The following is a 14,612-nucleotide window of genomic DNA, read 5'->3' on the forward strand; positions in this document are numbered from 1 at the left end:
GTCATTTCTGTGGCTTGGGCAGTGTTCATATTTTTGCCTGTGTTCACACATGATTCTGGAGTAGTCTTGCTTTTGTCTCCATCCACCATGATCAGGGTGGCCTTGTACGATTCTAATGTCCCGTGAACCTGTTTACGTTCAACAGAACACCCAGGCCTAGTGGGGCATGTTAAGCCAGTTTTTAGTGACACCAAGGCCTTGCTGACAGTCCCAGACCAGCTTCCAGATGTCAGGGGCTGCGTTTCTCTTTCTCAAAATGTTCATTTTGAGACGATCCCTGTCTTCCAACCAGGGCTTGGCAGTCCAGAATTTAAATATTCAGACCCTCCCTATACTCTGACCCAGTTCACACCCATCTGTAGAACCAGCCAGGCAGGGGACGTCATCACTGGCCTGAGCTGTGTGTCTCTGCGTGTGGTTCTGTGTACATTTGTCTGTGCCCGCCAGAAATTCCCTGATAAGATGGGGAAGAGGCCAGAGGCGGTCTTACTTCACCTCTGGGCCCGGCAGGACTTTCCCTCTGCCCAGAGAGCAAGGCACTGGAATTGAGTCCCAATGGTCTCTAGGGCAGCAAGGGTGCCCAGCTTTAGGTGGAGTCAGGGAAGGACAGAAGGGATATTGCAGCAGCCAAACTTGAGAGGAGCGGGAAAGGGAAGGGGTAGTGGTGGAAGGGAGGGGAGAGTTCCTTTGTATAAATGGGTCTCTAGAGGGGCTGCTGATTTTCCTTCAAGGAAGCAGCCTGCAGTAGGTCACTGTGGATTCCCCACCCCCCCTCCCTTTCGCTTTAAGCCTCTTGTCTCCAAAACAGGCCCTGTTGATTAGAACAACAAAAAAGTCCCACATGTTGACCTCATCCTCCACTAAGAGGCTTACTCTGACCCCTTTCCAATCAAACACACTTCCTTCCCTCAGGTCCATTTCTCCAGCTAAAGTACGAGGACACCCCTCGCCGTGCCTTACAGGTGGCCAGGCAAATGTTAGTACCATCGTGAAGCGGTGCCAAGGTACCACCAGATGTCAGTTGTAAAATGGCAAAGAAAAGCGAGGTTGAAGTCAAGTGGGTGAGCCCTGAAAGCTTGATACTTCGGCAGAGCCCCAACTCTGCAGGGTGTGGCTAGCCCTGTACCGCGCTGCGCTGTGGCCCGGCTAATCACAGGCCAGCTATCAAGGGCCAAACCTCAGCTGGCATTGGTCGTCTGTACAGTCAGAAATTGGTCCTTGCGATCCTTGGGGGCCTCAACAGGTTAAATGCATCCCGGGTAAAGTGACAAGTCGTGGCAGTGGGTGACGTAATGGGGGTCTGATAACCTGGATTAGAGAGAACTGAGGCTACAAGGCAGAGGCTCACTCTTACAATAAGCCCTGTTATCTAGCATCATCCAACCAAGCAACCAAGGACTTGGTCAGCACTTTGCCAGGGTTTTGGGGGATGGCGCATGTTGTCCCCATCCTGAGAAAAAAGTCTCTGCTCTGGGATAGCTTACAATCAATTTAGGGAGTGAACACTAATAATGCAGAGAACGACTTAAAGAACAAAATCAAGTTCAAAGGCAGTAGGTGCAATCGAAGTTCAGAGATGAAATCATGCACAGGCACTAGTCCAACTGGTACTACATCACCACGGTGGGACTTCATCTGGGTCTTGAAAGAGGAGCAGGATTTGGATACGTAGAAGGGAATAGGGACGGCGTTCCAGATGTGAAGAGCACAAACAGAAGTTTAAAGGTGGCAATAAACCAGATGTATATGTGCGTGTGCACATGCACGTGAAGTTGTGGCAGAGGAGGCCCGCAGGGCAGAGTGGGCTGAGGTCAAGAGCGCTATGGAAGGCTTCGGACTTGATGTGATTGGTGACAGGGAGTCAATGTCACCAGGAGGTAGGGTGGGGGGATATGGACCAAGTGATGCTTTAGGAAGTGATCTAGCAGCAGTAGTTGACAAAGGACGGATGCTCTGGCTGATGTCCATTCTTGGTGTGTATCTTCCTGTGGACACAACTGACTATATTATACTTCTGCGTTCACATGTCTGCTTTCCTCACTGACACCAGGAGCTCCTTAAGAGAAGTGGCCATGTTTTCTCCATCTTCCTCTTCTGCCATCTACCCAGCTCATAGTAGGCACTCAATGAACACTGAATAGAAGACTACATCCTTTCATTTTAATTAACTGAATTATTATGACATTCCATACAAGGATGACAACTGTCAAAGAATTAGACTAAATTGTACCTGATACTAAAACAAGGCAAATCACAATTCGATCCGTTTAAAAAATGATTTGTGAAACACTTCAGGATCTTACAGTTGTAAGATCTTTGTAAGCAGCAATTACTGTATAATAAGTCCCGTTTCACAGGATAGTAGATGAGTTTTCTACCTACGTTATGGACTTAGATATGTCATGCCTCAGATCATATTTCACTAAACCTGTATACATATAGTAAGAACCTGTTCTAGTACAGTTAATTCTTAAAGTGGACATTTGTCCTGTTCTAGTGTTCAGAAGGGATTTCATTGTAGCTGCAACTCCCTTTAAACAAACCCAATATCGAAAAAATCCAGCCTGGTAATAATTTTCTCTTTAGAAAAAGATTCACAATAGGACTCTTGAAAGTAGTAAAAATTTCCTCTTAATTGAAATAAGATTTGATTTTTAAAAGTTAAGTAATTTGAAATGCAAAAAATGAGTTGATTTATGAAACTTTGACTTCTCTTCCCAGGAAATCATTTGTAAAGTGAGGCATGCCTATAAGCCTATTTGAGATAAAAGGGGTTAGGAGAGGGCAGATTTCTAGTTTGGGGGACAGTGGGCGGAGGAGTTGAGAGACCACAATCCCTTAGAGTCAGGCTCCAGGCTTAGCCATGAAGCGGCAGGTCTCCGAACCTTTGTTTCTGTCTGCAATAAATGTCTTTTCTGCCCTCCCCTCCCAAGACCAGTTCAGTTCTGGGCTGGGGGGTTACACAGGGGAGCTGCCCCAGGTAGAGCAGAGTCTAGTCCACATGTTTATGTGTACACTCGTTCAACGATTCACTAAGCAACCACTGTGAGCCAGACCCTGTGCTCAGCTCTGGAGAGAGAACCATGAGCAAGACAGGAGAGCCATGGTTCTGGCTTCCAGGAAGCTGCAGAGCAGCAGGGAGACAGGTAAACAAGGAACAGGCTTGGAAGGATCAGGAAAGTCTTCAGAGACCGGGACGTTCCCCAGAGGAGGGGAGAGCGGTCAAGTGCTGCGGGCAGAGGTCACAGCAGGTCCGTACAGGAGGTCTGGAGGGGCAAGGGAGAAGTTCAGTGAATGAAAGAAGCTGAGAGTGTGTAGCAGGGAGTACAAGGCCGAGGAAGATGATGCACTTGGGAGTGGCTCCAATTGACTTGCTCTCTAATATGCACAGCTTTCCTCCCTTCACCCACTTGCTCCCTTTCAAAGAGAAGAGAATTTAATTTAGAAGAATCGGGTTTTATTTAGTGATGTGAACATTAAGAATTTGCCTACATGGTTGAAATATTCACAAAGGACTTGATTATTCACACTCATACATACAGAGGAAGTCTGCTGAATAAAAAACGCTCCTTTACCCATCCAGGCTGCTGTCGGGGACAGCAAAGGGCCTGCCTGTTCCACAGCAGTCTTCAGTCTTCATGAATGTTGAAAAGCTTCGCTACTTCGTTGAGATCTTCATGTTCCTCACCGTCCTTAATGATCTGAGGGACAGAGGAACAAGGAGTGTGTGGGCTGGGCCGCACACCAGGGCAGCCCGGGCCAGTCGCCACTTCACACTGGGAGGGAGTTGTGGGAATGGCTTTCTACGAAGCCCAAGTAAGCACGTGCCAATGCCCGTGCTACCCAGCCATGTCCCGAGTGAAAAAGAAACATACCCGAGCCAAGGCGGTACCTCTGTTCTGCTCAGGCACAGTCTGACCCGGGTGGACAGTGCGTGGCAGGACATCCGACGAAGTCACAGGGACGGCTTCCGCCCACACCTCCCATCTTCCTCTCAGAGCTCTGACGGGCACCTACCTTCCTTGCTATTGGCATTCGGTTGAAGATGTTCCACAGCACGATTCCCACCACCACTTTGTCCCTGAGGTAGAAGATGACGCCTTTGCCGTAGTCCTCCCCTTGGGCCGGGGCCTGGGGGACTACAGGGTTGCTGGGAGGAAGAGTGATTTCTGAGGCCTCAGACTCTGTCTCACTCTCTGATCGGATACCAGTCCCTGTAGCCAATCCCCAAAACAAACAAGCAAAGTCAAAACAAAACAAAGTCAGTTCTTATGAGCTTGGAAATTTTAGAAGGCAAGTATCTTTCAACACCTGCTTCAAGCTGCTTCTAAATGATTTGTTTTTCTATGCCGCCTCAGTAAACACTGGCCTATTCCAGCCCCTCTCCATTGACAAAGCCAACAAAAGCTCTTCCTTGCCAGCTCCTGGGCACTGGGTCAGTCTGACCCCAAACTTCCTATCTCATTTTAAATTTACACTACGGATATTTCCTGGTATCTTTTTTCAAACTACAGAAGACTTGCTCTTGTCCCCTGAGAAACATTCTAGTGCTACATGGTCAGTACAATAGCCACTAGTCACATACAGCTTTTCTAATTAAAATTAATTCAAAATTGAAGTTTATTTTAGTTAAAATTAAATAAAATGTAAAATTCAGTTCCTCATTTGCACTAGCCACATTTCAAATACTAAAGAGCCACATGTGGCTAGTGGCCAGTGTATTGGGCAGAGTAGAGATAGAACACCGCCATCATAGCAGAAAGTTCACTTGGATGGCACTGCTAGAGACACTCTGGCCAAAGCAGAAGGCACTTCCATATGGAAAAACCATAGTGCAAGTGCTTCCTCCTGTGTAGGGTGGTGGCAACAGCCTGGGGAGAGGGCATTTTGTCTTCTGGGAACAACCAGGCTTCAAGTAATACTGCCCAGTGGACAGAGTAGTGACCTGGAGTTTATAAACACCTACTGTATAAGTCCCTGGGTCCCCCTCCTGGATCCACTTCCCAGGAGAGGTCCAAATTAAGGAGTGGGTATATGTAATCCACTTAGATTACACAGGAAAAGGACCTCATATCCATATAATGTCTTGCTTCCTCCTTCCTAAAGAGCAACTTGTCCTTGAAACGCCTCTAACAAGAGGACACAGAGGTTAAATAACTTCAGCCAAGGTCACGAAGGGAGAGAGAAGAGACCTGGGAGTTAATGAAAGAGATGTGTGTCAGAGAGAAGTTCATTCCGAGAGGTGCCTCCCGTCTAAAGAAAACCCGCTATTAAGATCTGACAAATGGAATTAGAGGCAGCTCAAGAACTACTCAGCCCAGTTCTTCACTGTTCAGGGCCCAAGGAGGGGAGCAGGTCCCAAACTAAGGTTCTCAGGCCTAGTTCTTGGGATCAGCAGGAAGCAAAAAAAAAAAGCCATTGAAAAAGTTCAGGTTTTCTTCATCACGCAGGTCTTCCTAGTCCCTCGGGACAAACTAGACTTACAGAGTCGTTGAGTTAGCCACCGTCCAAGAGTCCAAGAGTCTGGGACGACACCCACAATCCACAATATCTATGCTTTGACCAGGATACCTGATTTCGCCAGCTCTCAGACCACTAAAGAGCGAGGACTTCGGGTTTGGTTTATTTTAAAGCACAACATGAAGAGAGGCTTTCACTGACAGTTCCCTCTGGCCAATACAGATACCCCTTGTTCAGGAGGATTTGGACCATGGTTTCTCAACACTCTTCCAAGAGAAGTGGTTGGGCTTCCTTACCTGACTGCTCTGTGGCAGATTTGGGGTTGTCTTGTGCGGTTGCTTTTGCAAAAACGCCGACTGTGGGCAAACTACTGTCCACAAGACCAATAGCTTCATAGCCAACATCGGGGCCCAAGTCACTCCTAAGGAAGGAGAGAGAAGAGGGTGTTCTGTCAAAGGACTGTAAAGGATGGTGCGGTAGAACGCTTCCTCTAAGGCACCACACTTTCATGCCAACCAAAGAAACTGGTATGTGCCACAGCAAGAGAAACGCCAAACTGATCTGTCGCCTGCTAGGACATCTGGGGACAATTGTGAGAAAGCACGATTATTCCAAACAGGTTTTATTTTCCTAACAAGCCACCATGCATATCACAGATCCATACAATGATCTATACTTTCTTAAATTTAATCATTTAATTTTTACCATATCACATTTGGTGGGGGTGGGTTCCCCACATTTACTATTCACTACCTTCCTTTACTCTTTTTAAAACTGCCCTTTTGAAACTTTAAAGAGTGCTCCATATTTATGGAATCCAGAATCTGGGATATTTTGTGGTTCTATTAACTGACAATACTTCCTCTTAGCCTTCAATTTTCAAGGCTGAAGTGCTTTCTATAAAGTGGCACCTTCACTCACTTGGTCATTTTATTTTCATTGTTCTTCTTGGAAACTTTTCCTATCATCATCATGCTGTTTTTAATATGCTAGGAACTTCACAGAATACTTGTGGCACAGACACACTATGGTTTTGTAATCATCCAAGCTACTTGAGCTGTTTTGTTTCTGGTGCTCTACATTTTGTTATCTTCTTGGCCACAGAAGCTCACTGGACTGGTGTCTTCAGGGAACAGTCTACAATGACTTCTTGGATTCTGTTCCTGGAACCTAACTGATAATTGTATAGCTACAAACTACTTTTTTTCCTAACTGCATTATCTTACACGTGTTGACCCTGAAACCCATCTGTTATGTTTTTTGCTGCCCACTCATGAAACTGTGTGTGATCGTCTTAAAATGTACTCCCATCAGCTGAGAATTTCCCCAACAGAAACTGCTTAGAGTCTTCTGAAACCTTGAAGTTTTATGTACCCCATCTTTCAAATCAACAAGATGACAGTGGGCCAAACAGGGGCAGCTCCAGTATTCAAGAATGTCCATTGCTAACTTTCTACTATCCAGAGAGCTGCCTATATATGTCTGACTCTGAGTTGCTGATCTTAAGGGTTACATATGAGTGAGCTGCCTTTTTTGTCAGTAGGTTGGGCTCAGTAGAATTAGCAGCAAAGAGCAAATAAAATATACTGCTGTCTGTATCTAAGAGCACACTTTTGTACTACCTTCTGTAGCTCGAACTCTGAGCTATTTTAGCAGAAGTGCTGATGCCATTTCCATTCATTCACCTAGTCTAACTTATGTCAGATGGAACCCTTTTACCAGAGGATGGCTCGGGGGTAGGCTGCGTGGGCACGAGACGGAATTTTTTCACCCTCTGTATGAAGCTAACTGGCCCACCAGGAAACCAAAGCATATAACTCTGGTTCCATTAATTCTGTGTTCTAACCAATTGAGTCCTCAAGGCACAAAACTATTACCAGAACATTGACTGATGCCAGTACGGCTTAGCAGCTCCAGTCATATTTTCTCCAGCCAATCTTCCGCTCACAACAGCGTGATCATGGTGCTCCACCCGCCTCCTACCCAACTTTATATCGTAGAAACATGCAGCATCTCCTGCCTTTGGAGACAAATACATTACATGAGCACATGATAAAAAAGCAAGTTAAGGACAGAACATACACTTTTGGGGCTCAAAAAATGCTTGTGATGGTAACTAATGATTTCCAACCACAGGCCAGAATCATACCTACACTATCAAAAACAGTTGAGCTTCCATTTTCACAAAAACCATTCTATGCTTCCACAAAGCTAACCTTAATCTTCCATGCTCCAGCTTACACCTATTTCTTCTCATTCTGCCCTCAGCAGAAACAGGATATTTAATAACCATGATTTGCAGAATATTCTTTCCTGTGTGGAATCCAGTTTTTAGATGTGACTGCCTCTTACCTAGACATCTTTTCCAAGATAAAAGTTTTTTGATCATTCACTATTCATTCATTCATTCAGCAAGTATTTACAGAATACTTACTCTGTACAAAGCATTATACTGTCTGGGCTGCAGAGACACGCCTGACACAGACCTTGCCCACGAGGAGTGTATAAGTGAGTTGAGGAAGGCGCGGCACTCTTCCTCACTATGGTGTACCATGCCAGAGGTGCGCAGTGAGCGAGCTCAGTGTTTCAAGCAGAGAGAGAACCCCCGGCTGGAGGTGAACAAGGCCAGCTTCACAAAGGATGTGGTATGGGAGCTCTCTCACCCTTTGTTCATCTTTGTGGCTATTTAGACACCCCCAAAGCAACCTAAAAATCCAACATGTGAGCAATGGCGAGATAAACTCTGAAATCCACCTAATGGAATATTATACAGTCGTTACACTGTTTATGGAATCTGAAGCAATGTGGAAAAAACTTACATTCGAATGTTAAGTGAAAAAGAAAATACAAATGTTTATACGTAGTATGCTCGCCATGACTGTCTACAACAAAGAAAAAAACTATGCGCGAGAAAATGAAGGGAAGAAACTACACCTAAACATCGGTGGTTGCTGCAGGGGAATGTCCCTTTCTCCTTTTTGCCTGTGTTTTTCATACTGAGCGTGTATTGCTTTTATAACAATTTAAAAAAATCCAGTACACTGTAACTTTAAAAAAAAAAATCTTTATGGGAAAAACACCCTGCAAAGTTCCTATGTCCTCAGTTGCAGAGTCCATAATCAAACACAATACACTTGTAATGATCTAACAATAGGGAAATTACCTCATGGTTCCTACATACTATAGTCTTGTTTGTGTCATAACAGATTTTTAAAAACAGCTAAAAATAGTACTCAAGGAAAATGAAAATGGAGTAATTTTCCTTTCCAGAGAGTGTTATAAAACTGCCTCATCCTCCATTCCCTGGACTCGTGTTCAGGCAAGGGAATAGCAGATCAGTGTGAAAGCTGCGCACACGCCTGCCAGGGTCGTGCTGATGGCTGCTGCCAACAGTGGAACCAGGAGAGACCTACTCCTGTGGGCACGCACACTGTTCATTTCCTTTTCCATGAGCCTGCGGCGTGAGGCCAGACCTGATCTCGTAAACCAAGCAGTTCACAAGTTTCTGCTCTCCACCCTCAGCTTCCAAACACGCTGACCCTATTTGGGTGAGCTGCTGCTGAGCCTTCGCACACCACCGGGCAGACCTGCTCCCAGGCCGGGACCAAGGCACCGTGCCTGGTCAGGCTGTCATCGCATACTTACCACCCAGATGTTAGAGCGGGCCTGGAGCTCTGCATTTACACGGAAGCCACCAAAATCAGAGTCTATCTCCAGTCCGCCAGTCTTGGCCAACTCAACATTGGGCTCCAGGCCCACGGCTGCCACTATGTGGTCAGTTTCTACCTGAGGACAAAAAGAATTCAGTCAATTATTACAGTTTCCTCGTATGCCTATGAACCCAGCGACTATAAATCACAGTCACAAAAAATCACAAAAAATCGGGGCTTTACAAAAAAAATCATCGGGTAACTCTGGTCAAAAGATTTTAAGTTCCATTTCATAAAGTGCCACCCCTCCACACATACATACCCCCTACCATCTGAACAGAAATCTGCCACCCTAGGAAGGTCTCAAAAATCTGTGATACACATAGGAAGAGGCTATGGGAAGTGGTTCCCAGGCGGCTACTCTCTGGCTCTCATCATTCTTCTTTTAGCAAAAGACAGTTCATTAAGAAAATTATGACAGGTTAATGGTGACTGCCAAGACAACTAATCTACTGGTATCAAATGAAGGAGTAAGAATGAGGAAAGGGCAGAGCAGGCTTGGAAGGTGTTCTGGCAGCCTGTCTTCCCCTCCTTACCTTCCGGCCATCTTTCAGCTTGATGAGTAACCTGCCACCGCTGACTCCAACTGATTGCACAATAGCACTGGGCAGCACCTTAACCCCCTCTGTAAAGGCAAACGAGACCTGAGGCTGAGCCTGTGAGCCTACCACCTTCATGACAACCAGAGAAGCTGATGAGAGTAATCATTAGTACGTAGGCAGCCTTGGTGAGCCACAGGCACCCACGCCCACAGTTCACTTCCAGCACTTCCAGGAATCTGGTGTGTCAGATTCAGAACACCTACATGAAGCTGGCTGACAGGAGGACGGTGGAAACTTTTCATCGGGCAGCTGGTAAGGCTTATGGACAGGGGGTTCCCAAAGAAGCAAATTTTGCCTTAGTCCTCACTCAAGGCAAGAGTGGGAGCCTATGGAAAGAGTGTCTCTACCTTGCCTAACTTTTTCCATGGTCCAGTTGCTGAGGTATTCGGGGAGGATCTTTCCCATATTTCCTTTCTCAGGGAAGAGCTGAATCACTTCTGTGCCCGAGGCTCGAGCTGGGAAGAAGAAACAGAGTAGGTATAGTGGAGGCAAAAGTCAATCCTAGAAGACAGGAAGAGAAGTAAAGGAGCCGCAGGCAGCCATCTACTGCACACAGGGCAATGCTGCGGCCCAGGCCAGAGCGCCCGTTTGTGGGGCACTAGGGCACAAGGGCATCCACAAGGCAAATACAACAGATGCCAGAACTTGTCCCTGGATTCAACTACATACTGTGAACTCAGTGCACTTATACTTAGGCTTACACAAGTGCCTTGCAAGCTCTGAATAGTAAGCACCCTCCCGAGAAGATGCCCTGATTTCACACAGCTGAAAAATAACATTAAGAAAAAAATGGTTGCCATGAAACATTCAAACTGGAACTCACAGATCTGTCAAAGCTGGGAACCATCATGTATCTGAAAGAAGCCTTTGACTTTTACAGGGAGCAGCAGTTCAAAGATACATACAGTTCTGCAGTCTACATTGCCCCTACCATCTTAATAACTCACTTTCCTTAATATTTTATTTCTAAGGAGTCCTGGCCTAGAGGCGAGAGGAAAGGAAAAAGGAAAGAAAGCAGCACTGCTCAGCTGCTCAGATGACAGCTTTTCGATCACTAAGGCATCCCTCATCAGAGCTAAGCTCAGTGATTAGTTTTTCACCATGTAAACCTTAATCAAACTCTTTCTACTGATCCTGGTAAATGCATCTCTGAAAAGCATGTGATATAAGACCAGAGAAAGAAAATCGAGGTCACTCCCCAGTACTCACCCTTTCTGCCAAGAGCACAGGCCAGTTCGCTACCAAGGAAGCCCCCACCGATAATTGTAATCGACTTGACTTCCCGGGAAATCTTCTCTAAGGTTCTAAAGTCTCCAATCTGCAGGATCACACAAGTTTAGTCCACTGATTTCCCAAAGGGGCATAGGATGATAATACCAGGAAATATTTTCGCTAAATCTTTGACAACAGTAATTTGCACATAAAATCTTCTCCTTGTATAAAGTGGCTCAATTATAGCCTCTATTTTATTGATGTAAATTTCTTTCTCCAATGTAACATTCTTTCTAATAACAGTGGTTCTCAACTGGGGGCAGATATACTCCCCCTCCCCCAGGGGACATCTGGCAATGTCTGGAGACACTTTTGGCTGTCACGACTAGAGTGGGGAGATACTAGTTGAAGCTAGCGGGTAGAGTCCAGGGACGCTGCTGAACACCCTACAATGCACAGGACAGCCCCTCACAACAAATGGTTATACGGCCCAAAATGCCAATAGTGCCAAGGTTGACAAACCTTGCTGTATCAAGAACTTAAAGGACAGTACAAACCTTTTCCGATACCCATAGCGGTGGCTGAAAATTTTCAGCAGTTTTCATAAGTAAAGCATGGTGTTAAGAAGCAAACCCCCGCTTCCTTTTTCACTTAGGTACTCTTAACTTTTCTCCCTAAAGTCTCCACAATAGCACTTGCAGTGAAAAATGCCAAGAGGCTATAAGGAGTTCCAATGACTCAAATGCATCAGGAAAAAACAACTATGGAAGGGCAATCGAAGGGACTATAGCAAGCAATAAAAAACACTAAATCTGTTTTTCTCCTAGGAGCTCAAAACCCTTGAGTGAGGTATCTGAGGTGCAGAGAGAGGAAGTGACTTGCTCAAGGCCAGATAACAAGCCTGTAGAAGAGCCACAGTTAGAACTTCAATCTCCCAATTCCCGGGTGGGTACTTGGGGACCACAAGATTGTGCTACCTCTTCAAAACCGCCACAACGAAAGCACTAAAGCTGACAATTACCTTTCTGAAAAGTGTTGTTCTACTCTTCACCTCTGCTCCAGCCCTATCAATGGCAGACAGACTTCTTGGAGTGCCTCCTGGAAATAAGAGGAGAAAAATCCTTTAGGCCAACGAGCAGGAGCTAGCCCAAACAATCCCCCCACGAAGGTGGTGCTGTGGTGTGTGCTGCTGGTGTCACAGCGGCATCAACAGGATACAAGGCTTTGTTTTCCCTCCACTCGCCTCACAGTGGGCTTTAATCAGTTTCCTTTGAAAAGCAGATTTGAGAGTCTCTCTTCAAAGGGCCCACCATTCCCGTAGATGGCCAGAAGCCCTCACTTTTTGCTCCCGTTCTCTTCTACTTTTTCATGAGGATTCACCAGAAAGCACGGCTACATTTGTTTAAGCAACTGCATCCTTCTCCTCTCTTGATTTCTGATTGGAACTGGCAATGAAGCCATGAGGTTATATCACTTTCAGGACACAGGGCAGAGGGCAGAAGGCAAAGGCTAAGCAGGGAGAGAAAAAAGAAAGGCAGTCCTCTTCAATACCCATCCATCATGCCTTTACCAGAAGGAACAATACGGATAATCCAGAGGGGCAACTGATCAGATGCTTGTAGTTAGCCAAGCTTTGCACCAAGAGAAGACACCCACTTCAGAGTCTGGGTTTCAGTTTTCTTAAGATTAAGTAATGCCTTTATACTAAAACTTGAATGAGCTGTACCAGGGAATAAAGCCATCTCCAGAAATACTCACCTGTTGCAATCAAGCACTTTTCATAGGTTATTTGAGAGCCATCATTAAGTTTCGCCACATTGCCTCTCACATCCAGCTGTACTACCTGGTCCAGTCAAACACATACACACACAGAAAGATATAAATTGGCTTTAAATTTTTTTACTGAGATATACAACATAAAATTCACCATTTTAAAGTGTACAATTCAGTGGGTTTTAGTATATTCACAAGGTTGTGCAACCATCACCACTATATAATTCTGGAACATTTTCATCACCCCCAAAAGGAACCCTGTACCCATCAGCCCAATGAGAAGAGTTAGTTCTTGACCTAAGGTGATCCTTAAGAAACCATTTCTAGGCAATCACTGGCACTACAGTTTCTGGTACCCAGTTTCTTCAAGTAGTCATAATTTCCTAAGCAGCCAACATTAGAGTTAAGTCCCTACTGTCCCAAAGTTCCTGCCCAATTTGTGGAAATGGAGAACAGGGACAGACTTTTCTGCCTGGCTCTTTGGGACCCTTACTTCCTTGTTAACAACTCTCCTACATCCTCAACAGCTTTGCAGGATGCTTTCTCCAACTTCTAGCTTTCACTAAACCTGAGCCCGCTCCCCCCGCCCCCAGGAAAGCTCATACATAGAGACTGCTCGCTCACCCACACTCCTCCCCATCACAAGGAGAGGGTGTTGGCTGCTGGTGGTTCCAAGTTATTCTTGTACTATCATCCCCTCTGAAGGACACCGACATATATCCCTACAAATCAGTGTTATCCAGCCTCCTCCTGGTCACTCCTCATTCACTGAAGTCCTTGGCAGCTGGCTTATACTTCTCCTCTGAGCCACATCTAGAATCCTATCTCTTAAACTTCTACTTCAAACATCTCACTCTTTGGTCACAATTTTCCATCCTTCCAGCTTTCTCTAGGTTCCACCGTCACCTATCCTTGCTTTTGATTTTCTCCATTTACCCAGTGGGCTGTTCCATTCCAACTAATCTGGGCCCATAGTAGATCATCCAAACTGTGCTCTTGCCAGCATCCCTAATTTCCTTGCACCCTGCTCCTTAGGGTGAAAAGCTTGAGTTTTGCAGTCAGAGAGACTGGGGTTCCTGGCTCTGCTCTACTCCTTATGAGCAGTGAGACCATTCATTCAAGACATATTTATTAAGCACCTAGTATGTGTCAGGCACTGTGGTAAGTGCTGGAGACACAATGTTGAGAAAAACAGATACCTTCCTGCCTTCAGAGTGTAGTAGCCAAGACAGACAATTTAACAAGTACTACAATCAAGAGTGAAAAATCGAGTGAGAAATGCTCTAAGAAGGACAGTACAGGTAGCGCTAGAAACATATGACAGGTGCACTCAATCGAGTTTTCCGGGGTGGGGGGGTGGGGGTGGGCAACGACATAAACTGAGATTGGATGGGTGCACAGCCTCCTTAGCCACCTTTGATTTGTCCTGGGTAAGATCCCTCTTCAATCCAACCCCTGTACTCAACCCTCAAACTGCTCACTCTCAGATAACCACCTGGTGTCCTAGTTTATTGCAAAAACAAGTAAAGCCATCAGATGTGATCTTCCTCAGCTTCCCGTACGGATTCCCACCTCCCAACGCCCAAATAAAAACTTTACTTCCTTTCTTCCAGCTTCTGGGATGAGGTGGCCTTTCTGTTCTGTTTCTATGCCTGACCCCCATCCCTTTCTTTCTCTCCCAGAACATTCCCCTATTAGTCACCTGCTCATTCCCCCATCTCTCTCCTGACATCTTACCCCTCAGCCCATTGACATGTTTAAGTCTGTCCCATCCTAAATGTCCCACCTTTGATTCTATGTCCTCCTCAAGCTTTTGTCCAATGTCATCTCCGTTTTGTCATTTAAACTTTCTGAA

General features: G+C 45.7%; 1 protein-coding gene across 1 annotated transcript in view; it reads right to left on the bottom strand.

Moving 5' to 3' along the window:
- Positions 1-3,432: 3,432 nt before the first annotated feature.
- AIFM1 (apoptosis inducing factor mitochondria associated 1) overlaps positions 3,433-14,612 on the bottom strand; it is a 28,627-nt gene continuing 17,447 nt past the window's right edge. Inside the window, exons 7-16 of the mRNA XM_061177702.1 lie at positions 12,743-12,827; positions 12,006-12,082; positions 10,982-11,090; positions 10,120-10,227; positions 9,707-9,795; positions 9,106-9,246; positions 7,338-7,480; positions 5,757-5,881; positions 4,018-4,214; positions 3,433-3,701 (exon numbers count right to left, since the gene is read on the bottom strand). Coding sequence (XP_061033685.1) covers positions 3,630-3,701; positions 4,018-4,214; positions 5,757-5,881; positions 7,338-7,480; positions 9,106-9,246; positions 9,707-9,795; positions 10,120-10,227; positions 10,982-11,090; positions 12,006-12,082; positions 12,743-12,827 — 1,146 coding nt within the window. The 3' untranslated portion in view covers positions 3,433-3,629. The remainder of the gene's footprint in view (positions 3,702-4,017; positions 4,215-5,756; positions 5,882-7,337; positions 7,481-9,105; positions 9,247-9,706; positions 9,796-10,119; positions 10,228-10,981; positions 11,091-12,005; positions 12,083-12,742; positions 12,828-14,612) is intronic.

This window comes from Eubalaena glacialis, chromosome X (assembly GCF_028564815.1).
Source record: "Eubalaena glacialis isolate mEubGla1 chromosome X, mEubGla1.1.hap2.+ XY, whole genome shotgun sequence".
Taxonomy (NCBI): domain Eukaryota; kingdom Metazoa; phylum Chordata; class Mammalia; order Artiodactyla; family Balaenidae; genus Eubalaena; species Eubalaena glacialis.